We start from the raw sequence: 27,959 nt of genomic DNA, 5'->3' as shown, positions 1-27,959 counted from the left end.
CGTTTTTGGTGACAGTTTCCTCACCAGCCACTACTCTGTCACAGCTCTAATACAAAAAAACAAGGGTACAATTAGAGATTGGGATAAGGACAATTCAAGAAGTTTAAAAAACGATTAACTGCTCTGCTGGTATGCTCTGTTTGAGTGAACAGAGTTAAACATGTTCTATACACAAAGTTAAAGCGTTTCACATAGTTTCATGTTTTTAGTAGCCAACCTAGAAGGGAAACACTATGTATCCATGTTATATACAGTAAGATAACCCATGATTAAAGCTTAAAGTATTTATGGCTAAATGGGGGGGTTGTGGCCGAGTGGTTAGAGCAGCGCGCTTGCACTCAGAGAAGGATGCAAGTACCCTATTCGATTCCCAGTCCCGGCACTCTGGGTCCCTGAACAAGACCCTTAACCCCAGATTGCTCTCCGGGCGCCGCACATGGCAGCCCACTGCTCCCCAAGGGGATGGGTTAAAAGCAGAGAACAAATTTCGTTGTAATGTATGTTTCAATGATGATAAAGATGATATTACTATTACTATTATTACATTACTAAGTAAATGGATACAAATTTCACTTCAAAAATAAAAATATTATGCTTTACTTTATTACTTCTTTTTTCTAGAAGAACGGAAGTCTTCTCAATAATAAGCTTTTTTCAGACATGACATTCCTTCAAATTTTAACAGGGTATTCATTTAAAAATTGATCCCAAACAAAAAGTGTTTGGGATCAAAGTTATATATTGTGCATATTAACACATCAGGATTACCTTTGTTTTTTTAAATGATGCAGTAGAAGCATCTCCAAAAGTTGATGTGTTGCCGTCCCCCAAGATTTCCAGCATGTCATCATCCAACCACTTTGGATTCAGCTCCACAGAAAACTCCATTTCTTCTTCTTTCTTTGGTGAAGCACAGCTTTGATGTTGGCTTGAACTTGGAGAAGCCTATAGTTTGGCAGAAATTAACAACAATAATAAATCTAATGAAACAATATTAAAAATACACTGAAACGTTCAGTCAAACTATCAGTAAACTACTTTACCCTGGTTAGACCCAACTACTTTCCTTTCAGATTGATTTTAAACAGTCACTTAAACAGAGCAACCCAGGAAAATTAAGATATTTTAAATAGCATTTTCATATTTTAGTAGCTAATTTAGAAAGTGAAATAAAAATATGTATGCATGTCATATATATAGTGAGATAATCCATGACTTAAGCTTAAAGTATTTGTGTCTAAATGAAATAAATGGACAGGAATTTCACTTTACAAACAAAAAATATGCTTTACTTCAATATATTCCTTGTTTTAGAAGATTAAAAGGTATTATCAATAATTTATACTTTTTTCATACATGGCATTCCTTTAAATTTTAATAGCCAATTAATTTGAAGACAGTGCCAACAATGTGTTTGGGATCAAAATTATACATTACGCATATAAACACATCAGGATTACCATTGGTTCTTGAAATGATGCAATAGAAGCATCTTCTAAAGTTGATGTGTTGCCGTCCCACGAGATTCCCAGCATGTCATCATCCAACCACTTTGGATTCAGCTCCACAGAAAACTTCATTTCTTCTTCCACCTGTAAATAATAAAAAGTTTATTACACCTAATGATTTCATTGAGAAACAGTCGAATAAAAAAGGTTAAATAAAAAGGTTTTACAAATACTAACCTTTAGATGGAGAACTCTCTTTGGTGAAGCACAGTTTTTATGTTGGCTTGAAGTAGGAGAAGCCTATAGTTTGGCAGAAAACAATAATCATAAATCTAATAAAAAAAATATTTAAAATACACTCAAATGTTCAGTCAAACTAACAGTGAACTACGTTACCTTCTTGTGGGATCCAACAACCTCCGATTCAAAGGGGTTTTGTGGGGCCACAACTGGAACATCAGGTGTACAAAGCAACTTTGGGGGAGAGTGTGACATGGTGGGCGTCACTTTGGTCTCAGCAGTTGGCTTGGGAATCTGCTCATCTGAGGTCTCATATATAGCTTTAGTTAGGATCTTCATCCCATCATCATCACTAAGGTGTACCTTTTAACAAAATGAATAAGTACACATTAGTTATCATCAATTCATTTGTTAAAGTTATACTTTATGAAACTCTTTGAATTCATGCCTTACCCCATCTCTGCTCCACAGGTGCAGTTTACTCATCGGAAACAGCTCAGCAACCGATTTGTATTGCACACCTTTAAATGCAGAAATAACATAAACTTTAAACCGGTTATGAAGTGTCCGTTAGCTTAACTTAACCTTGCGTATGTATGTATGTATGTATGTATGTATGTATGTATGTATGTATGTATGTATGTATGTATGTATGTATATATATATATATATATATATATATATATATATATATATATATATATATATATATATATATATATATATATATATATATATATATATATATAGCAGAATGTGAAAAAATAAACATACCACCAATTTTTTTGTTTTTAATTCACATACAAGAGAAATTCGGAAAAGATTCTGACCACTTTTCAGTCGCCCTCCAACCCGGAAGTCGTGACGTCACACCGTGAACCTTCATATCAACATGGCCGATTACAGCACTAGCTGCGTTAGCGACAACGAGCAATCTGAAAGCAAAATTTCAACTTCAACCGAGCGAGATTCCTACCAGGTGACCATTCTGATGTATCGGAGGAAGAATGTTTGTTTCTCGAGCCTCACATGTTCGACCCAGATGTTTCAGAGGAAGAGAGAGCAGCGCAGGAACAACAGCACATCGGGAGATTAGATGAATGGTAGGACACGTTTTTCTTTTAACTACACAGTTCAGATATTTTTACGTTGACATCATTTTCTTTTAGGCACCATAGATATTTAATGGCTAAAATGCCAGTTTACCACAATCACTTCAGCTCTATTGATGCAAAATAAAAATTATTCCATTGCCCCCTTTCTTTGAGTTTCCAAGGGCGCTTGGTCTTGTTGACATTAAGCTTTTTAGGGATTAAGCATCTAACATTTGTTCATTAATTGTAATTGGCATGATATAAGAAACAATTGAAAGTATATTTTCTTTTCCTCGATCCACTTTATATATGTGGAAGCACTGAAGATACCCGATGCACCCTTTCCACACCTTCTTTTGATTATTGAGCCGATGTGACAAATTAATTTCTCCATTGTGTGATCAATAAAGTCACTAAAATGAATGAGCAGTTATTCACAACTCAAAATGAATATATTCCCTGCAGTGCCGGCCCGAGTCTCTTGGGGGCCCTAAGCAGAATTTGATTTGCCCCCCCTCGCACCAAGTAGAATCACCTATGCAAAAAAATTATTGACACTAATGTCACCCTATAATGTTATATCAAATATTATAATAATCAAATTGTTTTTAGTGATTTTTCATATTGAAACAACAGACATCCCAGAACAAAAGAATTGGGATCAGTATTTACATCACATAAGCTGTTTTACATTTCAACTGTTTTACTGTTAAACACATACATACATACACACGCAAGGTTAAGTTAAGCTAACGGACACTTCATAACCGGTTTAAAGTTTATGTTTAGAAAAACACATGTGGAATATTTTATCTTATTGTACTTTTTCCGAACTGGACCCAGTCAAATGGGGGACATCGTTGCAGATTACGACCCTTCAAAAAAAAAAAAAAAAGACCTCACGCTAAATTAGCTTGAGCTAGCGCGTTACTTTTTCTTCGAGTTTTGAATAAGATAGAAAAGCGAATCATGAGGAGATCCCTGGTTGGTCACCGTGTTTATCAGCGAAGTTACTGAAAGCCAGGGAGTAAACGCTGCTTTGACATTGGCCACAGGTGGAAAAAATTAATTAACTGCAGGAGCAGCGACAGACACACTTACCCAGGGATGTTGTTGTCTGCTGAACTTTCTAACCTGCTGGTTCATAAATCCAAAGAAAAACTTTGACCACCGCTTCTTTCATTCATACCATCTGTTGTCAGTTTGAGACGCTCTTCCAAAAGTTAAATTGATAAACACGATAAACCTCAGATGGACAGATGTCCGCTTCGCGAAGACCCGCCCTACTCTCCTTCTGATTGGCTAATGCTCCGGCTCTGCCAGGTTTCATTGGTTGAGCGCTGTTTCTAAGATCGTAAATAAAAAATCTAGACGTAACTTTTTGCGCTTGTTTTCCAAATGACGGAAATCCGTCGCAGCGACGGAGACCTTTAACCCCTGCTATAGACAATTTGTGAGATGGTGTTGGGACTATTTAGGCAAAGACACCAGGGCTGTGATACCCTCGTGTGCAGTCAGCTGTACAAGGGCTTACTTCCCACCCCAGGACATGAAGATGACATTACTTTTAGAGGTCACACGTTGGCAGTTTAAAAAAAAAAACCCAAGCTGAAAGAATAGAATCTAAAACATGCATGTAACCAAAATTGTTGTGGTTATGTTATATAAGCAGCTACTAATTAAATGATTTCATGGTCTTTTTGAAAATCAACTGAATGAGAGATTGATGGCATCATCTTTTGTTGGTTTGCCAAATGAACTTGTCAGTGATGGGGGCTCTGTTGCTGCATCAACCTGCTTAGTTTTTATTTTCCCCAGCTCTGCTAGTAGCATCTCCAAACCGTGGTCTACACAGTCTGAAAAAAGCAGCAGTGAGTAAAATTTCTCATAACTATTTTTTTTTATTGCTGAGGTGCAATTACACACAAATGAATAAACAGATACAGGAAAGTAAAAGACAACACACATGTAGACATGGATACATGAAAATAAAAACAGAGTGAAGCAACTGGTATTGCAGTAAAAGAGGCTGCACAGTGGCGCAGTGGGTAGCGCTGGTGCCTTGCAGCAAGAAGGTTCTAGGTTTAAATCCAACCCTGGGTCTTTCTTCATGGATTTTGCATGTTTTCCCTGTGCATGTGTGGGTTCTCTCCGGGTACTCTGGCTTCCTCCCACAGTCCAAAACTGTTAGGTTAATTGGCTTCTCTAACTTGTCCTTAGGTGTGAGTGTGTGCGTGAACGGTTGTTTGTCTCTCTGTGTTGCCCTGCGACAGACTGGCGACCTGTCCAGGGTGAACCCCGCCTCTCACCCAGTGAATGCTGGAGATAGGCACCAGCAACCCCCGCGACCCCATGAGGGATTAAGCGGGTTGGAAAATCGATGGATGGATGAAAAATAGATGGATGAATGGAGGGAAAGTAAAAGACAACACACATGTAGACAGATGCATAAAAATAAAAAGACAAAGTTTGAAGCAACTAGTATTGCAGTGGTGATTCCAAACTTAAAGATAATTAAAAAAAGAACATCTAATTATCTCAGTATATATGCAGTAGAATGATGTGCTATATTATTAGCTTTAAGAATGGGTGGAGGATACTGATATAAATCATTTGTAGTGATTTATTATCTGCATTGTTGAGTATATAAAAGGGATGTACAAATAATCATCAAAATATATAATATGAGGTCATGGCTGTTCATCATAAAATATGTGAACAAAATAAAAATGTAATATTATTTTGGACTCTTACGCTTACTGGTTTTTGTTGTTGGTGTCATGATGTAGAAACAATAGAACATCTTTTTATTAATTGTAGAAGATATGTAAATCAAAGATTATTAAGAACGAAATTAGGTTTTAATAGGAATTTAAATTTGAGAATGTGGTTTATAAGCTAAATAGTATTTAGGGGAAAAAGGTTTTTCGGTTTAAAAAAAATACTGGGATCAGAGAATTTGAGGAAATTATATCAGGATCCAATAGATGTAGTAGTGCAACAACAATGGATGCAAGCTGCCCTTAAAATCTAAAGAAGAAGAAGAATGGCGGTTGTGAAGAGCCAAAGATCCCGGAGCCCTGAGGCAGTCGTCTTTAAAATGACGATCCACAAACGGGCTCCAAGTGTGTCCTTTGGCCACTCATGCAATCCTCCATCTTCATGGGAACAGTACATAGCGACACAACGACGAGGCATCTTGTAAAAAAGCTGTGAAAGCAAAACAAAGTTATCGATTTAGTACTCAGACAGTACAGCGGGTGCCGACTTCTGGGTTTGCGACTCACGGTGTGACGTCACTGGGAAAGTCCGCCTAGCGAGATAGTTTTGATTCGATGGATTTTGCTAACGCAAAAAATGAGAGATGCGGGTAGGAGACCGTAAAAAAAAAAATTATCGGAAGTAATAAATAGCTATGTAGACATCATCTGTGAGAAAAATCTCGCTGATCTGCTGCTTCAACAATTAATGATTCATAACCAGTTTAAATACTACTTAAAACAGTAAGTTACAAATAAAGGCATTTCATTCAGGAATACTTAAAATGTTATATTTTTACAAAGCAAAAAGCTATATGGTCAGTATTTACCCAGTTGCACTGATACTCTTCGGAATTCTTGTCGTAGAAGAGACTGAACCTGAGGATCCACGTCAAGTCTTGGAGGGAAATCCAACACAAACACCTTTAAAAAGATATAAAGTAGGAAATTACTTAGAAGTCCCTAAATAACCTTATAAACATTTACATTTATGGCATTGTTATGAGAACTTTACAGAACACTCAATCATACCCATGCTTTTAAACACTTTTGGTAAATGCAGTGCATTGAATTTTTTATTAAATGCACTGTGATTGGCTGGCGGACTTCCTGTTTGCGGTAAGGCGTATTGTGTCACTTCCTGTTGTTGCGGTGTGAACGACGGAGCTTTGCTCCAGGCTCTCTCGCTTTTTATCTTTAAACCTCTTTGCTGTAACATCTGTTTCCAAACATAAGCACTTTTAAAACATTGTCTGTGGCTGCTCATCACGTTTGGGAACTCCTCGTGTTTCACACAGTTTATTCTTTGGCGTGATAATAGGGCGCTAGCCTAGCTTTAGCCTAGCGTTAGCCAAGCGTTAGCCTCATAATGGCTTCTCCGTTTCTGACTAAGTCTCCTATCTGCTGCTCTCTGTGTCAGATGTTCAGTTATTCCTCTGCCTCCTTTAGTGATGATGGTACATGTAATAAATGTAGTGTTTTTGTAGCTTTGGAGGCGAGGGTGTCAGATTTGGAGACCTGGCTCCGTGCTGTTGAAAAACCAGCTGATAGCCGCTCCTTTGCTAGCGCGGAGCCGCATAGAGTAACTTCACGTAGCGAACCTAAAGCAGTAGCACCCGAGCAGCCTGGTAACCAGGCTGGCTGGGTGACAGTTCGTAGGAAGCATAGCTCTAGATTACAGACCCCAGATCACCACCAACCCGTCTGCGTTTCTAATAAATTTTCCCCTCTGAGCGACAGTCTCGCTGAGGAGCCGACCTTAATTATTGGCAGCTCCATAATGAGAAATGTGGCACTAAAGAAACCAGGGACCATAGTTAACACTAGCATTACCAGGGTTTTCGACCTCCCCCCCTGAAGTCCCGAAAGAGGGTCAAAAGACCCTGAGTCCAAACTGACGACTCTGGTGGCTCAAATTAGCATCATGTGTTCAATTGTAAATGTGGCCATTGCCTGAGGAATCAGCAGGGGGGGGGAGGAGAGCCGAACTCACAAAAGCATTCCACCCTTCTGTATTGTCAGGCCAGAAGGTACGTGTGAATAGTCCATGTTGGGGGTGGGTGTGATCTATGATGGAGGCAGCTCTACAGTAGAAAACTAACCAGATTGTGTTGCTCCACCTCAAAAAAATCATGCTAAGGTGTAGCAAAAGAGATCTGGGAGACTTTGCACATGCAAATTTGCATGCAACCTTTTGTGCTGTGGAGGATAAATAGGTGACTGCTTCATCTATTTAGTTCACAAGAAACAAAATGCAGAAGAGGTTCACCGCTCAGGAGGCATTGGAACTGATTCTGAGCAGTGCCAGCCCTTGTGATTCAGATGGAGAAGATATAGACCTTCAACCGGATTCGGACTCTGAGCTGTCTTCAGGTTAGATTTCTCAACCTACCTATTTTATTTTCCTGACTATTTTTTTTTTATTTAGAACCAAACCAAAAGTTAATTTGAAATTGTTTATCTTGCAGATGAGGAGACTCTCCCTCTACCAAAAAAGAGAGCTCGTTTGGGGAGTGAGCCGTCAGAGACCGCGAAAGATGGCACAGTGTGGCGTGAAGAACAAGTGGGGACACATCTCCATTTCACTCCAATAGAACCGTACGCCACAGATGGAGAGCCAAGCGCTAAGGCCAGACGAAGTATCCGGAGTCGCCTTCAGAGCTTCCTCTGTTTTATCACTCTTGACATGCTTCGTAGCATTCGAGAATGGACTACTCAACATGCACGTCACACGGAGCAGCTGGATTGGTTCATGGATCTCCCGGAACTAATGGCATTTATTTCAGTCATTATCTTGCGGGGGGTGACCAAGGTTCCATCACTATGTGACAGCTGGTCAGCAAACCTGGGAAACCCAAGGATCATTGAAACTATGGCCCGAAAACCGCTTCCAAGACATCATGCGACACCTACGCTTTGATGACATGTTTACACGCAGTGAGCGAGCGGAGACCGATAAGTTTGCTGCAATCTCCGATGTTTGGGGATCGTTTGTCACTAACTGCATCGCATCCTACAACCCTGGTCGACACATCACTATTGATGAACAACTTTTTCCATCAAAGACTCGCTGCTGTTTCCTGCAATACATTGCAACAAAACCGGACAAGTTTGGCATCAAGTTTTGGGTGGCTTGTGACTTGAAATCAAAGTACATCTGTAATGTCTTCCCATATCTTGGCAAGGACCCCAGTCGTCCCAGTGGGGAGAGACTGTCCGAGACTGTAGTGATGAGGCTGATGGAACCGTTCATGGACAAGGGCAGAACTGTAACCACAGACAATTTCTTTACATCACTGTCACTTGCACAACGACTGCTTAGCCAGAAAACCACTATCCTCGGCACAGTCAACAAGAGACGACGGGAAATTCCTCAATCCGCTAGACAGATGGATCGCACTGAATTCACCACTCAGGTGTTTTCAACCACTGGTGCCACGCTGACGGTGTATGCGCCCAAACGGAAGAAGGCCGTTTATGTTCTCAGCAGCATGCACAGCGTGGTTGAGACTGAGGATACCACCAAAAGGAAGCCAAACACGGTCACACAATACAACAAAACAAAGTGCGGTGTGGATGTGATGGACCAAATGGTGCGGGAGTACAGCGTGCGTGCAGGAACACGGAGATGGCCAGTTGCCGTGTTCTACAACATGATTGACATGGCAGCACTGAATGCACATGTGCTTTATCAGGCATGCATTGGGGTGCAGGAGAGACGGGTGGACTTCCTGGTTGAGCTTGCCAAAGAGTTGGGTAACTCTCATGTGAGTGAGAAGAAGGCACACAAGGAGAAGCTGCTTCGGCAACAACCTTTCACACCCAGCTCAGGCAAAAGGGCAAAGTGTCAGGTCAACCATCGATGCAGGAACAACTGTGCAACTGTGAGATGCGTTGACTGCTACAAATACACATGTGGCAAATGCACCAGGGTCATACCTTGGCAGTGCCAGGTATGTTCCGACAGTGCAGACAGACTGCTAAATGAGTGCTGAAATGCCAGTCACACAAGGACATGCCACTCACACACACGCAGCCCCCCACTGTGCCTAGTGTAAATATGTGTGGAATTGTTTTATTTCTTGTATTTTTTGTATTGTTTTTAATGACAAAAATAAAAAGCATTCAAACAAATAACTGTTGTTCTTTTGTATATTTCTCATGCTGGAATTTCAGTCCTCTTGACTTAGACACAAATACTTCTGGTCATTGCTCACAGCTGTAACTGGCTGTAAAATATATCTCCATTTAAAATATTAAAATTAATTCATTGTGCTTTTTTGCTAAAATAAAACTAAGCTAAATATAATATATATAATCTTTATATTGTAAAATACAATATACTGAATAGAACTAACTAGACAGTTAGTAGGGAGTTAAGCTTCCCCCTTCCTTTGCTGCACCAGTAATGGCCTTATTTACAGAACAAAAGCGCCGGTTCACAACTGCTTATAGGATGCTAATTAAAATCCTTCAGGTCAGTTGACCCGTCTCTGGGCTCCAAAGGTAGAAATGTTAAATGACCCTTCTCTGGTAATTCTAGTGTTAAATGCCTACCAGGGGCCAGAACAGGCGACATAGAATCCTACCTAAAACTACTGGCTAAGGATAAGCGTAAATACCGCAAAATTGTTATCCACGCTGGCGGTAATGACACCCGGTCACGCCGATCAGAGGTCACCAAAGTTGGTGTTGCTTCGGTTTGTGAGTTTGCTAAAACTATGTCAGACTCTGTAATTTTCTCTGGTCCCCTGCCTGATCTGACCAGTGATGACATGTTTAGCCGCATGTAGTCATTCAACCGCTAGTTGTCTAGGTGGTGTCCTGAAAACGACGTGGGCTACATTGATAACTGGCGAACTTTCTGGGGAAAACCTGGTCTGATCCAGAGAGACGGCATCCATCCTACTTTGGATGGTGCAGCTCTTCTTTCTAGAAATCTGGCCGGATTTATTAGTTTTCCTAAATGCTGACAACCCAGGGTCCAGACCAGGAAGCAGAGCCGTAGTTTAACACACCTCTCTGCAGCTTCTGTACTGTTACCCACCCATTATCCTATTGAGACGGTGTCTTTCCCACGGCCAAAACTTAACAGTTCAAAAACTGATCTAAAAGGAACAAATCATAAAAATCTAATACAAATCCATATGGATCACTTTGAACCAAAAAATAAAAGAATTAAATGTGGTCTAATAAATATAAGGTCTCTCCCTCCAAAGACTTTGTTAGTTAATGAGTTGATTTCTGATAATCAGATTGATTTGTTTTGTCTCACAGAAACCTGGCTACAAGAGGACTACGTTAGTATAAATGAGTCAACCCCCTCCAGTTATTCAAATTTCCACATTCCCAGATCTGTGGGAAGAGGAGGAGGAGTGGCAACTATCTTTCAGTCTGATTTATTAATTAGTCCCAGGCCAACTAATAATTACAGTTCTTTTGAACATTTAACCCTCAGTTTCCCTCATCCAAACTGCAGAGCAATAAAACCTCTTCTGTTTGTTGTTTTGTAACGTCCACCAGGCCCTTACACTCAGTTTTTGGATCAGTTGTCAGATTTCTTAACTGATTTGGTGTTAAATACTGATACGGTTATTATAGTGGGTGATTTTAACATCCATGTTGACACTGAATGTGATAACCTTAGTGTAGCCTTTAAAACTATCCTAGATTCAATTGGTTTTGCTCAAAATGTGCATGAACCGACGCACTCTCGGCTCCATACTTTAGACCTTGTTCTGACATATGGCATTGATTGTGAAGAATTAACAGTATTCTCTCACAACCCTGTCCTGTCTGATAATTTATTAATAACATTTGAGTTTAATCTAACTGAGTTCTCCACCCCCAAAAGAGAGTTCCATTATAGTAGATCTTTATCGGATAATGCTGTATTAAAACTTAAAGAGTCTGTCCCCTTTTTAATATCCTCAGTATTGCAGAAATGCCCTGTAGATGGCAGCAATGCTGTTTCTTCCCATTCACAAATCGATACCTTTGCTAACAATGTGACTTCCTCATTGCGTTCTGCATTAGACAATGTAGCTCCCTTGAAAAAGAAGGTGATTATTCACAGGAAGCTGGCTCCCTGGTTTAATTCAGAGCTGCGTTCCTTGAAGCACAATGTTAGGAAATTGGAGAGAAAATGGCGCTCTACACACCAAGAGGAATCCTACTTAATCTGGAGGGACAGTCTATTGTTGTATAACAAGACCCTCCGCAGAGTTAGAGCAGCATATTTTTCATCATTGATTGAAGAGAATAAAAATAATCCTAGATTTCTCTTTAGTACAGTTGCCAAACTTACCCAGAGCCACAGCTCTGTTGATCCATCCATTCCCTTAGCTCTTAGTAGTAATGATTTTTTGGGATTCTTCATAAATAAAATTGATGCCATTAAAAATAAAATAATTGGCATCCTCCCAAACATGATTACCTCGTCCTCAGTAAGTGAGGCAGCATTGGAGGAATCTTTAGAATCTGCGCAGTGTTTGAACTGTTTAGAAGCAGTAGAGCTTTCTGAGCTATCTAAAATTTTACCTTCATCTAAACCTTCTACCTGTATGTTAGACCCAATCCCAACCAAGTTGTTTAGGGACATATTCCCTTTGATCAGTGGCACTATTTTAGACATGATTAATCTATCCTTAGTAAATGGATATGTACCACAGGTTTTTAAAGTAGCTGTTATTAAACCTTTACTTAAGAAACCTTCTCTTGATCAAGATCAGTTAGTCAATTACATACCTATATCTAATATTTTCCTAATTAAAATTCTTGAGAAAGTAGTTGCTAATCAACTTTGTGAACATTTACAAAGTAATGACCTACTTGAGTAGTTTCAGTCAGGCTTCAGAGCTCATAGCACTGAAGCAGCCCTGGTGAAGGTCACCAATGATATTCTCATGGCCTCAGATAATGGACTTGTGTCTGTACTTGTCCTGTTAGATCTCAGTGCTGCATTTGATACAGTTGATCACAATATTCTCCTACAAAGATTTGAACATACTGTAGGGATTAAGGGAAAAGCATTAGGCTGGTTTAAATCTTATCTGTCGGACAGATTCCAATTTATTCATGTTAATAATAATTCTTCCTCAAACTCTAGGGTCACCTGTGGAGTACCACAGGGTTCAGTCCTTGGACCAATTCTATTTACTATATATATGCTTCCGATAGGCAAAATTATCAGACAGCATGGGATTAATTTCCACTGTTATGCTGATGATACTCAGCTATATTTATCCATAAATCCTGATGAATCCAATCAATTACTTCGACTGCAGTCATGTCTTGATGACATAAAAAGCTGGATGACTTTAAATTTCCTGCATTTAAATCCTGACAAGGCCGAAGTTGTAATCTTTGGGCCAGAGTCCTCAAAAAATAAACTTCTTAACCAATCACTTAATCTGGGTGGCATTAACCTGGCCTCTGGTAATAAAGTTAAAAATCTTGGTGTTGTTTTCGACCAAGACATGTCATTTAAATCCCATATTAAACAGGTTTCCAGAGTTTCCTTTTTTCACCTCCGGAATATTGCCAAAATTAGAAACATTCTGTCCCGGGGTGATGCTGAAAAACTAGTCCATGCATTTGTTACTTCAAGGCTGGACTATTGTAATTCTTTACTATCAGGAAGTCCACAAAATGCAGTTCAAAGCCTTCAGCTGATCCAAAATGCTGCAGCAAGAGTTCTGATGAAAATCAACAAGAGGGATCATATTTCTCCAATTTTAGCTTCCCTTCATTGCTTCCTGTTAAATCAAGAATAAAATTTAAAATTCTTCTTCTAACGTATAAAGCCCTTAATAATCAAGCTCCATCATAAATCAGAGCTCTGATTACCCCGTATGTTCCTAACAGAGCACTTCGCTCTCAGACTGAAGGTCTCCTGGTGGTTCCTAGAGTCTCTAAAAGTAGAATGGGAGGCAGATCCTTTAGCTATCAGGCTCCTCTCCTGTGGAACCAACTCCCAGTTTTGGTCCGTGAGGCAGACACCCTTTTTAAGACTAGGCTTAAAACTTTTCTTTTTGACAAAAATTGTAACTAGAGTGGCTCATGTTACTCTCAGCTACCTTTATAGTTTTACTGCTATAGGCTTAGGCTACTGCAGCATATCAGGATCTAATTTTCTCACTCTATTGAGTTCTACTGTTCTTCAATTATGCATTACGTGTTGTCATTTCAGCTTTTAACTTTTTGCTCTCTCTCTTTTATCTTCATAGTAGGTGCACCTGGTCTGGCGTTCTGTTAAACTGTGACATCATCCAGAGAAGACGGCTCACCCGCTACTACCATCTAATGTAGAACAGATTACTAGATCAATGTGTGCTTCTGTGCTTTTTTGTCTCTCTTGTTGTGTCTCTGCTCTGTCTTCTGTAACCCCCAGTCGGTCGAGGCAGATGACCGTTCATACTGAGCCCGGTTCTGCCGGAGGTTTTTCCTTCCCGCTAATGGGTGGTTTTTCTTCCCACTGTCGCTTCATGCTTGCTCAGTATGAGGGATTGCAGCAAAGCCATGTACAATTGAGATGACTCTTCCTGTGGCTCTACGCTTCCCCAGGAGTGAATGCTGCTTGTCGGGACTTTGATGCAATCAACTGGTTTCCTTATATAGGACATTTTTGACCAATCTGTATAATCTGACCCAATCTGTATAATATGATTGAACTTGACTTTGTAAAGTGCCTTGAGATGACATGTTTCGTGATTTGGCGCTATATAAATAAAATTGAATTGAACCGAATTAAAAATCTTAAACAATTGTTTTACTTACAGGTATTTATGGTGCTACATATACTTGTATGTTTGCATTACTAATTTACAGATTAATTTTTTTTTTATCATAGACCAACACAAGAGCTTACCTTTGGAAAAAGTGTGCAAACAGTTGTTAGGAGCTTTTCAAACCGTTTCCCAGCTTCACTGACAACAGTGCTTCTCCTCAAAGTGTTGCTTGGAGCTAACAAACAAACTACATCAGGGGTGCGTGGGATGACCGCATTGAGGAGCTCGGTTCTCAGGTCCAACGCTGTTCCTCCAGGGACGGCCAAGAAACCAAAGTAAAGACCGTCTGCTTTAATAGGAGCAAATCCATCCACAACAGCCCTTAGATGAGAGTCTCCTACAACAAAGACAAACTAAAAAAAATACAAAATAGTATTATAACACTGCTGATAATTATTTAATCAATTTATGTGTCAATTAAACTGACTTTCTTGTCCATTGGTTCTGGGGGAATGACCAGTTTGCAGGTATTGTTGGCAGAAGAGGTCGGCCAAGGTCTATCTCTTTGACGGTTTCCTGTTCCTTGACCTTCCAGTCAGGAAACACAAGTAAATATTTTATTTCATGCTTGTTAATCAACAATATACAACCAAAGCACAAATGTCACAAGTATCTATGAAACAAACATACAAGCCACAAACGTGTTTTCTTCAACTTTGATGTCGACCTCCACTCGTTTGAGGTCATTCTTCCTCTTTCTAAAGGCTTGTGCACGACGAAAACTTTTAAGACGAGGCATCTAAAAATAAAGAAAAACAAGGTTAGCAAACCATAAACTACGACAGCTTCACATATTTTAAGCTTTTCTTTATCACACACTGAACACTCTACAATACATCATTAGTATTAATACACAAATTAGTAAAAGCTGTAAATAGGAATATAATGTTTGTAACTTTAATTCTAGTAGATGATGAATTAAACAACAAATCCTCACACTTAAATATTTCCAGTGGGATTTTCAATTGACAAAAATATCACTGACACAAACATACTTAAAAGAACATAAAACACTTTATTACTGGATCAAACTTGCAGATCTCAGTTTAAATCTTTTAATTTAACTAAGACGTCTCTACAATATACGAGAGTAGATAATTCTGCTTTTTCCAGCACATGTACGCTAATGAGGCGTATCCCATTTCAGGGACTGCAGTTCATAACAGATTTAGCCTGAGTGCACAGAGGAGACCAGAAGAGAGGGGGGTGTGGATAGGGATTGGATCTTCCTTAAACCAACAAGCTCGACAGCGTGAAGCATAGCTTTAAATATTAATAAATGTCCTAAGGTTAATGCTCTGTTATTTTCTATGTAAAAATATAACCTTTAACAGATTAATTTTTGACAATTCAGTTTGGTTAACTCAGGAAACCTTTGACAACTTCACCACCAAAAAAAAAAAAAAAAAAAAAAAAAAAAGATTATAATTTTTTTTATTGATTTATACAGCATAATATGAAGAAATCAACATTACATATTTGGCCAAATTAGTTCTGCTCTAATTTGGCAGAGGAAAGCCAGCGGGAGAGTGGGAGTAAGAGAGAGAGAGTGTGTGTGAGTGAGTGAGAGAGAGAGAGAGACTGACTAATGCGGTGAAGTTGGTTTGAAGCTGGATATTCAAGCTCTGTGGAGTCAGCGGGATCTAGTTCATGGCTGATCCGGTTGAGGGACTCTGATTTCGGCCTGTATCTCTCAGCTGCTCCCTCCTCCAACATGCACAGTTAGGAACCGTCAACAACTCTTTGAACCAAGCACTCTTAAATTTTTTTTTGTTTCTTGAGAAACAACAACAAAAAATAAAATCAATCTGAATGCCAGCTAAGACGAAGCTAATATAAAATCATGCCAAAAGATAAAATCTGTAAGGCACACTTGTTTCTATTCCATTTTAAAGCTATTTTCATTTTTTAAAGATATTTTTAAAGAAAAAAAATTGTACTTTTTTTCAATTGCTTCCAGGTCATGTGACCCAATGACTCCAACTCTATGTTGAATTGTTCAAATAATAATAATTGAACTTTATTGATCTCACAATGGAGAAATTCACTTCTGCATCTTAACCCATCCCCTTGGGGAGCAGTGGGCTGCCACTGTGCGGCGCCTGGGGAACAATCAGGGGTTAAGGGTCTTGCTCAGGGACCCAGAATGGCAGCTTGTGGGAGTTGAACTCAGGACCTCTGGGACTGAAGCTCTGTGCTCTAACCACTAGGCCACCACTCCCCCTTCTACTCTAGCCTGATGAGGCACACTTGTTTTTATTCCAATTTAAGCCTTTTATATTTAAGATTTTTTATAATTAAAATAATTTATATTTCTTCAATAGCTTCCAGGTCATGTGACCCTCCGACACCAAATCTATGTCAAATTGTTCTACTACTTTACCCAGATGAGGCACAGTCTTTACGTTGTTGAAACAAAGTACAGTTTTATAGCTGGACTGGACCAGGAACACCGAGGCGGTCTACAAAAAAGACCAAAGCCGACTCTTTTACCTGAGGAGGCTTAGGTCCTTTAACATCTGTGAGACGCTGCTGAGGATGTTTTATGAGTCTGTTGTTGCCGGCACGCTCTTCTTCGCCGTCACATGCTGGGGCAGTGGGCTGAGGCTCGCTGACAACAACAGACTGAACAAACTGATCAGGAGGGCCGGTGATGTTGTGGGAGAGGAGCTGGACACTCTGATGACCGTGGCAGAGAGGAGGATGCTGTCCAGGCTCCAGTCCATCTTAGACAATGTCTCACACCCTCTCCATGACACACTGACCCAGCAGAGGAGCTCCTTTAGCAGAAGGCTCCTCTTACCCAGATGCACCACAGAGCGCCACAGGAAATCATTTCTACCCGTGGTCATCAATCTCTACAACGCCCCCCTCAGTGATTCAGACCCCCCCCCCCCCCCCCCCCCCTCTGTAATTCTGACTCAGAATTATAGATCTATTGACGATTACTATAATAATCCCGGAGCAATTTTTATAGTAATTCTGATTCTGAATGCTGCTTGTCAAGATTTGATATAATCTACAGGGTTTTCTTATATAGAAAATTATTATCCGTATAATCTCAATTCAATTCAATTTTATTTATATAGCGCCAAATCATGAAACATGTCATCTCAAGGCACTTTACAAAGTCAAGTTCAATCATATTATACAGATTGGGTCAGATTATACAGATTGGTCAAAAATGTCCTATATAAGGAAACCAGTTGATTGCATCAAAGTCCCGACAAGCAGCAGTCACTCCTGGGGAACCGTAGAGCCACAGGGAGAGTCGTCTGCATTGTACATGGCTTTGCTGCAATCCCTCATACTGAGCAAGCATGAAGCGACAGTGGGAAGAAAAACCACCCATTAACGGGAAGGAAAAACCTCCGGCAGAACCGGGCTCAGTATGAACGGTCATCTGCCTCGACCGACTGGGGTTACAGAAGACACAATCTGTATAATCTGATTGAATTTGATTTTGGAAAATGCCTGGAGATGACATATTTCATGAATTGGCGCTATATAGAACGCTGCTGCCCGCATCCTCACTAAGACTAAGAACGTAAAGAACATGGACCCGGTTCTGAAGTCCTTCCACTAAGACTAAGAACGTAGAGAACATGGACACAGTTCTGAAGTCCTCACTAAGACTAAGAACGTAGAGAACATGGACCCGGTTCTGAAGTCCTTCCACTAAGACTAAGAACGTAGAGAACATGGACCTGGTTCTAAAGTCCTTCCATGGCTCCCTGGATCTCAGAGAATAGACTTTAAAATCCTTCTGTTAGTCTATAAGTCCCTGAATTAGCACCTAAATCCATCACAGACTTGTTATCAGGGCATCAACCCTCCAGACCACTCAGGTCTTCTGGCTCCAGCTTGCTCTGCAGAACCAGAACCAGAACCAGACATGGAGAAGCAGCATTTAGTTCCTATGCTCCACTGATCTGGAACAAACTTCCAGAAAACTATAAAAGTGCTGAAAGCCTGAGTTCCTTTAAATCAAGATTAAACACACATTTGTTTAGGGTTTTAACTGTTCTACTGAAACATCACTAGTTCAACTTTTTTAGTACAACTGTTTTTAATGTCTATTTTATTTCTACATTTTATTCCTACTTGCTTTTACTCTGTTTTATTTTCCTATATTTTAATCATGTAAAACACTTTGCATTGTCTCTGTACTGAATTGTGCTATACAAATAAATTTGCCTTGCCTAGTATGAACTAGATGAGGTTATCTATGTGTAGGATCAGTTTGGTGGCACTACAATGATATATAGTGTAATTATTGAGTATAATATGCTTATAATAACATTGAAAAAAAATCTCAAATTGAGTTAAAGACATTTCCCCAAAGTAAGAATTGTAGTATAATCCAGATAAAGTGATCTATGTATTCTACAAGTTTGTTGGCACTACAATGATCTATAGTGTACTTATTGATAATTGTATGCTTATTTTAATAATAATAATAATATTGTGAATGTGTAGGTATTTCTTATCTAAATGATAAAATCTGATTAAAAGGAAAGCCCTCTATGCAAAGCTATTTGATTTATAGAGCAAACAGATTGTTTAATGGATTTCTTTTGTATTCTACACCTAGCAAAAAGGGACTTTTTGCCATTTAGGCTTTGGGAAATTCCTCAAAAAATGTATCCAATAAATATGGTATGAAAGACGTGAGATCAGAATTTGATGTTATCCACCTCTCCTTGGTGCCGCTTTTGAATATTTCTCTCTGATTATTCTTCTGGTGCTTCAACTTGCAGACGGTCCCTAAGCATCTGCGGAGCCGCGAGCTCTGCATTGGGTCCAATGTAATTCTCCCTGCGCGGTGGGAGACTCGTTTTGAGGAAACTATGGTTGTAGCTCAGTGTCTGCCTTGCTGTGGTCACAGAGAGGTGTGGGTTTGTAGAAGAAACCATCCGCCGATGAGTTATTGATCCGGAAAAGCCGAATCTGTGAATATCTTTCTAACTTTACAGAAGTAGGGAGCAGCTGACAGACACAGGCCGAAATCGGAGTCCCTCAACCGGATCAACCGTGAGCTAGATCCCGCTGACTCCGCGGAGCTTGAATATCCAGCTTCAAACCAACTTCACCTCGGTGAGGGGAGCATTGTTTACAGGGTCTACGCGCGTTTTTGGCGTTTTTTGGAAGGAGGCACAGACCTGAAAAAGCCTACCATACCCAAGAATATCTAAGCAACAATGGTCATGTTTCTGTCTTTAAACAGTTCGTTTCATCGGTGAAACCTGCCAGATTGTTTTCATTAAAACGGCAACAAAAAAACGACCGTACTGCGTTAGGTCACAGCTGCACAGTATAATATTGATCAAATTCACTTACCTTTACAACTGTTCCAACAACCTTGAGTTATGCTCCTTCTTCTAATCCTTAAGGTTGGATAACAACTCAATGGCGAGAGCTGCTCATTGCTGACTATAGAACACAATAACACGGCAAGAGTTCTCCATGTGATGTCTATGGGTTTAATGGCCGCCTGCTTCGGGTTTTTTTCTTCTTCTTCTTCTTCTTCTTCTTCTTGATTTTATTGGCGGTTGGCAACAAACTTTAAGCAGCATTACCGCCACCTACTGGTATGGAGTGGGGTTCGAAATGGACTATCAATTTATACAGTATAAGTATTTGTATCTTCCTACTCCTACCTTTAATATATAATTTAACTAAATGAATTTCCTATTTATATATACCTACATACTCTCATCCATTTTTATATATATCTTTATAATCCACCCCCTAGATCATGCACCCATTCACAGACACACCTATTTTAATCATATTCTTTGAAATATCTTCTTCTTCTTCTTCTTCTGGAGTTTTATGGCGGTTGGCAACAAATTTTAAGTAGCATTACCGCCACTTATTGGTATGGAGTGTGGTTCTTAATGGTCTATCTATCTATCTATCTATCTATCTATCTATCTATCTATCTATCTATCTATCTATCTATCTATCTATCTATCTATCTATCTATCTATCTATCTATCTATCTATCTATCTATCTATAGATATATCTATATATATATCTATTCTATGATATAATTTAGTTTTCTTTAAATATTGAATAACTATTTGTATATGTTTACTCCCCAAATGCTTCCTCAAAATATCTAACAAATTAATCTTTTCCTTAATACATTTAAACTCTTTCTTCATATTTGTTCTCTCTCTTTCATATTTATTGCATTCTAATATAACATGTTCTACTGTTTCATATTTTCCACAATAATCACATTTACCGGTATTATGCTTTTGAATTTTATAAAGTGTATAATTAAGTCCTGTATGCCCAAATCTTAATCTTGTTATCACCCTCTCCTCTTTTCTATTTCGTCTTCCATTTCTTTTTTCTCTTACTGTTTTTTGAATTTTATAAAACCATCTACCTGTTTTTTCTTCGTCCCACCTTTTTTTGCCATTTTTCCATAAGTTTTTCTTTAATCATACTCTTTCCCTCAGATTTACTTATTTTAATGGTAAAACTTATAGGATTTTGAATCGCCTTCTTTGCTAATTTATCTGCCCTCTCATTTCCTTCTACCCCAATATGCGCTGGAACCCACACAAATATAACTATTAAACCCATGTTTTGTATTCTGAATAGTGTATGAAATATTTCTAATAAAATGTCCATCCTACTATCTGATTTATTATATTTTAAACTTAATAATGCAGAACTTGAATCTGAACAAATGACTGTTTTTAATGGTTTTATGTCTTCTACCCATTGTAAAGCTAATAATATTGCCAACATTTCTCCTGTGTATACTGATAATCCGTCTGTAATTCGTTTTCCCATTCTTATATTGAATTCTGGTACTACAAATGCTATTCCTATTTTTTCATTTATTTTTGATGCATCTGTATAAATTTGAATATATTGATAATAATTGTTTAAATGTAACTGTACCGAATAACTATCTACAATGTAAGATTTATCTTGTTTCTTTTCCATTATTGTCATATCTACTGTCGCTTCTGGTAAAATCCATGGTGGTATAATCGATATTGGTGTTGTTTGCGTAATTTCTAAATTATTAATTTTAAATTCTTTTATTTTATTTTCAATTGTCCATCCAAAACTCCTCATGTCTTTCTTTTCTTTTTCCCAACATGGATTTAAAATTTCACAAGTTGGATGATCTTGTTATTACCTTTTAAATTCAGCCAATAATTTATTTCTAATTTTGTTCTTCTTAAATCTAATGGCATTTCTCCCATTTCTACTTCTATTGCTGCTGTTGGTGTGGTTTTAAATGCTCCAGTACATAATCTTAATGCCTGATGTTGGATAATGTCTAATTTAGCCAGATGTGTTTTAGCTGCTGAACCGTAAACTATACATCCAAAGTCTAGATCTAATCATACCTTTATAAATCTGTTTTAGTGATTGACTATCTGCTCCCCAATCACTGCCAGCCAAGCATCTCAAAATATTTAGGATTTTCTTACATTTATCAATAATCTTTTGAATATGTATATTCCATTTTAGTTTTTCATCAAACCATAATCCTAAAAATTTTACACACTTTACTTGCTCTAATTCTTGTTTATATAATTTTAATTTTACTTCCTTGTTTATTTTTTTCTGATTAAATATTATTACTTTTGTTTTTTCAACTGAAAACTTAAATCCCCATTGAAACGCCCATTTCTCTATTTCAATAATAATCTCTTGTAATTTCTTTACCATGAAATCTACAGTTTTCACTCTTTTCCAAACAGCTCCTGCAAAAAGTGAACACCCCATTCATTTTCCAATATCTTTAAATACATCATTTATCATAATTGAGAAAAATAACGGACTTATAATACTCCCCTGCGGAGTTCCATTTTCTACTATATATTTTTCTGATATAACTTCACCATTTCTGACTTGTATTTTCCTATTTGGTAAAAAGTCTTTAATCCATTTAAATATTTTCCCTTTAATACCCAACATGTATAATTTAATTAATAATCCCTCAACCCACACCATATCATATGCTTTTTCTATATCAAAAAACACTGCCACTACACTTTCTTTATTTACTTGTGCTCTTCTAATTTCATGTTCTACACATAGTGTTGAATCATTAGTACTTCTCCCTTTTCGAAAACCACTTTGATATTTTGACATATATCCTTTATTATTTAAATAATATACTAGTCTATTATTAATCATTTTTTTCCATTATTTTACATAGATTTGATGTTAAGGCTATTGGTCTGTAATTTTGTGGGTTTGAATTATCTTTTCTGGTTCATCGGTAATTTTCCCTCCTCCCAAATTTTATTATATAATTGACATATTATATCTTTTGATTTAATATGGCAATTATTAAATCAAAAGATTTAATAATTGCCCCCCCCCCAACCCTAACCCCAGAACATCTTCGTCACCAGCCGCCACTGCTGAGAAACGTACCTTAATCTGGACCTTCACATGTCATGATAACATGTTTTAGTTCTGCTGGCTTTAACTCTTTAAATCAGTTTTACTGGATCAAATATCAAACATCAGTTCATTATTTTTCTGGGACTTTTACATTCAGGGAAATTAATTTTCTACATTATATAATTTATTTGTTCATATTTAATTTTTAACCTGCATCCTGTTGGCTTCAGCTCACATCTTTTTTTCTTTATTCAGATTGAGGAGGTGCAGTTTGTCAGAGATCAGTTGTTCTTCTCAGGACTTTGCTCTGAAGTCCAACCCCTCCCATCTGACAGAGCTGGAGCTGAGCCACAACGACCTGAAAGATGCTGGAGTGAAGGAGCTCTGCGGTTTTCTCCAGACTCCCCTTTGCAAACTACAAAGATTGAGGTCAGACTCGATGTTTTAGTTTTGATAGTTGTGATGTGAAAGTCGTGTTGACACTAAACTGCAGACATCTGGCTGATATTCTACTGACCCACACTGCAGATCTTCATTGTTAAGTCTGGTTTCTTTTTCACTGCTTTGGTACAATTAAAGTTTCTTTCTTCTTCCAACTTCATGCCAGGATTTGGCATGAAGTTGGAAGAAGCCAGAGGGCCCAGTGAGGAGCAGAATTATAACGACAAGAGATTAAAGCTGTCTACTACTGAGGTTAAAGTTACAGACTAGAAACAGACTTTAAGAAGCAAACCCAAGATAAAAGTCTTTATATTTTCTGCTGCTTCAGAATGATGCATTGAGCCAAAGTTAGCATTGCTAAGCGCTATTAGCATGTATTTCAATGAGATAGCCGCTGGTTTTACTGTATTGTATATTGAATAATTTCTAACATTATTGTCCAGTTAAACTCTTAATGACTCGATATGAGAAGAAAATGAGTTGTGTAAATAACTCAATAGGAGCTAAGAGCTGTTGATGGCCAGAATGGACCAGGAGCCAATCTTTAGACCCGCTGTAAGAGCAGACGTTGGTTATTCAGCTTCTTTGGCTTCACATGTTGCTGCCCTGGATGACCTTGAGGGTTGACGTATGTTGGTGAAGATTCTCAGTCATCCAGGTCATGGTCATTACAAAAAAAGTTAAATAAAACAACTGAACTTTTTTTGAGGTTTAAAGACATTTCGCTTCCTATCCAGAAAGCTTTCTCAATTTGAAATGTCTGTCTAGTACTACCCAACAAAGGCCTTGTAATGGCTTAGATAACATGCAAATTGAACTGAAACAGGTCCACGCTCTTAGTAATGGGGAGATGTTAAGGTCATTGTTGGCCTGGAAATTGAACCAGGAATTTGTCCACGCCTCTGCAATGGGGAGGTTTGAGGTGATAATTGGTAGTAATCTACCCTATAGCTGTGTTGTAAGTCTTTGAGAGTTGGAACATAAGCCCTCTTCCTCTGTTTAAAGTTGTTTTTTCTCTCATGTAGATGGCTACCTTCACCCCCTTTCAAACCATCTGTCTTCTTTGTCCAAAATGTGAACATTTCTGTCCTTAAGGTGTATGTGGACAGCAGAGTCTTGCCCTGAGGAGGTAGCTCACCTGTGTTGAGCCATGCATCTGTGGAGAGGTTGTTTGGTTTCTCCAATATAAAGATCAGAACATTCCTCACTGCACTGAACTGCATACACCACTCTGCTCATCTTAGGTTTGGGGGTTTTGTCCTTGGGATGCACAAGCCTCTGTCTGAGGGTCCAGACATTTTGAATTGAGAAAGCTTTCTCGATAGGAAGCGAAACATCTTCAAACCTCAGAAAAACCTGAGGGTTGACCTTTGCCCTCACCTGCCTTCTCATCTGGACCAGCTGCACATTAAAGGGTTCCCCAACTACTCTTTCCCATCCAATCCAAATTCCAAAGGATTTGGGCCCCATGAACCTAACAAGTTCAGTTGCTTTTTAGTTGATTTGCTCAGCAAGTGACCTGGATGTTTGTTTTTAGTCACAACAAACCCAAGCAATGACTCAGGCCTGCAGCGCTTTATTCTGGCCTCAGTTATCCGTATTTGAGTCGATATTAGCTTACCTGATAAGTGATGTTTTGGACTGAGAGCAGTTTGACCTGATAAACCTGAGAGGTGAATATTGTTAGAAACTATTGTGACACTGCTGAGATAACATCTGGTGTGTGTCATGGTTTTGACAGATGTGACCCACATGCAGAACACACTCAGGAGACTGGTGAATATTAAAAGGTTTATTGAAATAGGTTTGAGAACATGTTGTCTGGAACCGGGAACACTGAGTGGATCCTCAACTGCTCACGGACAGGACAGGTACGTTAATGAAGATGCTGAAGAATCTTGAGAATGTGTTTGGTTGAGTTTGTTTCTTGATGGAAAGTAGAAGCCACCAGGGAGGAATGAGCAAGGTGAGAGTTCAGCTGGTTTATTTGAGGGAGACCTGATAAGAGGAGCACAATGAAGGGTGAGCTATGTTCGGTCACAGGAGAGTCCAGGGGAGTCGGAGTCCATAATCTCCCTGCCAGGAGCATCAGTCCAAAGGGACAACTTGATTTCTTGTAAATAAATTCTGGAGCCAGGAACAGAACTGGAGCAGAATCCAGAATTCAGGAGCAACCTCGGAAGCAGACACACACACGAGGTCAGGAAGGAGTCTGAACTAGTCTGAAAAGATGACAACGGAGACTCAGGAGAAGAAGTGCTGGCAGCAGACTCCTGATATACTTCTCTCCTGATGAACAGCGTTGCCAGATTTTTTGAGACAAACAAGCAACCAGCACTATAAAAGCAAGCCCAAAACAGGCGGCAAAGGGGGGGGGGGGGGGGGGTGTTCAGACGTAGTATGCATAGACACTTCACTCCACGATATATACATTATGTGTGCATAAATACGTGTTCTCATGCTCAAATATTTTTCATAAGTGGGTTTATTATTGTTCATTATTTATTGTTGTTTTTTCACACACATCTAATCCTAAATGTAATCATCTAATCCTGAGCTTTCTGTACACACCAACAACAACAATAATTTCTTCACATTTTTGCCTGTGTTTATATCAATGTGCACACACATTTAAAAATAAAACCTAGAAAAGGGTTTATGATTTTTAAGTGATTCGTATCTTACACTTTGTTTGCCCCTGAGGCAGGAGCTTAATATCTTTGAAAGACAGCCATTCAGCACAGTTTCTTGCATGTGCTGACACTATATTTCCAGCGTACCTCAACTGGCAATGTAATTCAGCTTTAGTTTGTCAAATACAAAGACAACTAATTAATAAGCATTAAAGTATGGTTTATAAATTAGGTTTCTGCAATATTATCAGCACGTAAAATTTTAGCTTCAGAATATCATCCTAAAATAGTGATCTGCACCACGTTATCTACTTCCAGCAATTAGTGCTCGTTATTGCAACCGTAAGCTGCATAAAATACGGGCAAACCTGCTCCCTCTTCCTTTACTGCAATCGGCTCCCATAGGAGCCTACAGTAGAAAAGACCCAGCCAATGTGGCGGCGATGCAGGATGCGCTCCAGCACGTAACGAGGCATCTAGTATATTTTTTTCTATAGGTAGGAGTGTGTGAACATGGAGAGGCAGAGGGATATTTCAGCCAGTTGTGTCTGTAGCGCGGCAGTGCAAGTGGGTGTCTAACGTGTTTATCATTGCTTATTTTAGAGCCCAAATAACCGACTACACTTTCAAAAACAAGCCCAAAAAACCCGCAACGAGCAACTCACTACCATTTCAAGCGACTTTAGACAAAAAAAGATTGCTTCCCAGGCACCGCACAGTGGCAGCCCACTGCTACCAAAGGGTGATGGGTTAAAAGCAGAGAAAAAATGTCATTGTAATGTATGTTTCAATTACAATAAAGATGATATTATTATTATTAATATAAAAAGAAGTCCAAAGTAGCTTATAATATGCAGACTTGGCAACACTGCTGATGAAACTCAATTGAAAATACCTGCTGCTTCACTCAGCCACCTAGCTTACTGATGCCATCTAGTGACGAAAACAGGATACGTCTCCCAGACATTGACAGTGTGATTGGAATTAGTTTTATTTCATTATTTATGTTTTACTATAACTTTCATCTAAAGTTATTTCCTGATTCTTGGTTATGTTCTCCAATTATGTAGTATTTAATTTAGTGTTTCTGACATCTTCTGGTTCTGCTGGGTTAAACTCTTTAAATCAGTTCTACTGGATCAGATATAAGACATCAGTTTATCATGTTTCTTGGACTTTTACATTTAGTGAAATTAATTCTCTACATTTTTATTTATTTGCTCATATTTCAGTTTTAACCTGCATCCTGTTGGCTTCACATCTTTCATTATGTATTCAGTTTGAGGTACTGCAAGTTGTCAGAGATCAGCTGTGCTTCTTTGGTCTCTGCTCTGAAGTCCAACCCCTCCCATCTGAAAGACCTAGACCTGAGTTCCAATGACCTGAAAGATTCTGGAGTGAAGGAGCTCTGTGGTTTTCTCCAAACTCCCGTCTGCAAACTACAGATATTGAGGTCAGACTCCATGTTTTAGTTCTGATATTTGTGATGTGAAAGTTGTGTTGACACTAAACTGCAGACATCTGGCTGATATTCTACTGATCCACACTGATAATATTGTCTAGTGTTTCCCCGAGAAACTCTGTGTTGGGGGGGACTTTATTTTTTTCTGTCTTTTTCATATTTTGAAGGCTACCAGCCTTTCTTACTTCCTACTTCTTGTTTGAGTGAAAATCTCTAAATCTCAATATAAATTTTATTACTTTTAGATTCTGCTTCTGAAGGTGGATTTTTGTTTCCAACTGACAGACTTTCAGTGATTTGTGATTCAGTGATTTATTCTTTATTCAGCTTGTGGGGCTGCAATTTGTCAAAGATCAGTTGTGATTCTCTGGTATTGGCTCTGAAGTCCAACCCGTCCCATCTGACTGGACCTGAGCAGAAATAACCTGAAGGAGTCAGATGTTCAGCAACTGCAGGATCTTGTAAAGAGTCCAGACTACAAACTGGAATCTGTGTAAGTAGATGGTTGGAGTGAGTCCAGCTGCTGTCAGCAGAACTGTTCTGAACCCAGTTGGTACCAAAGCAAAGATCCAGTGTTTTCAGTGAAGCTGCAGCTTCTCAGTGGGAGGAGAATGGTGACAGGCTTCCTGATTGGACACAAAGACAACAATCAGCCAATCAGAGGAGCCAGCAGCTTGTTGTGTTCCTGTGTTTGTGTCCAT

General features: G+C 38.9%; 1 protein-coding gene and 1 long non-coding RNA gene across 3 annotated transcripts; one reads left to right on the top strand and one right to left on the bottom strand.

Annotated features, from left to right (window-relative positions):
• LOC118556750 lies at positions 1-19,860 on the bottom strand (the record flags this gene model as incomplete). The annotated part of the gene is given in 11 exon segments (XM_036125006.1): positions 1-46; positions 769-945; positions 1,461-1,592; positions 1,686-1,748; positions 1,845-2,051; positions 2,142-2,209; positions 6,372-6,465; positions 14,411-14,683; positions 14,758-14,858; positions 14,961-15,069; positions 19,671-19,860. Coding segments are annotated over 10 exon segments (1,270 nt in total), but the record flags the coding sequence as incomplete, so codon positions are not given.
• On the top strand, positions 19,389-27,836 carry LOC118556763. Of its 2 annotated transcripts, XR_004927341.1 has the most exons (5): positions 19,389-19,427; positions 22,978-23,151; positions 24,905-25,034; positions 27,076-27,249; positions 27,586-27,836. It is a non-coding gene; the product is annotated as an uncharacterized LOC118556763 (long non-coding RNA). The 2 variants fall into 2 exon arrangements; XR_004927340.1 differs by lacking the exons at positions 19,389-19,427; positions 22,978-23,151 and having other exon boundaries at positions 24,441-25,034.
• Positions 27,837-27,959: the final 123 nt, after the last annotated feature.

Source organism: Fundulus heteroclitus, chromosome 21, assembly GCF_011125445.2.
Source record: "Fundulus heteroclitus isolate FHET01 chromosome 21, MU-UCD_Fhet_4.1, whole genome shotgun sequence".
Classification (NCBI taxonomy): domain Eukaryota; kingdom Metazoa; phylum Chordata; class Actinopteri; order Cyprinodontiformes; family Fundulidae; genus Fundulus; species Fundulus heteroclitus.
The sequence above is the reverse complement of the archived record's forward strand: the minus strand, read 5'-3'. Positions and strand labels throughout refer to the sequence as shown.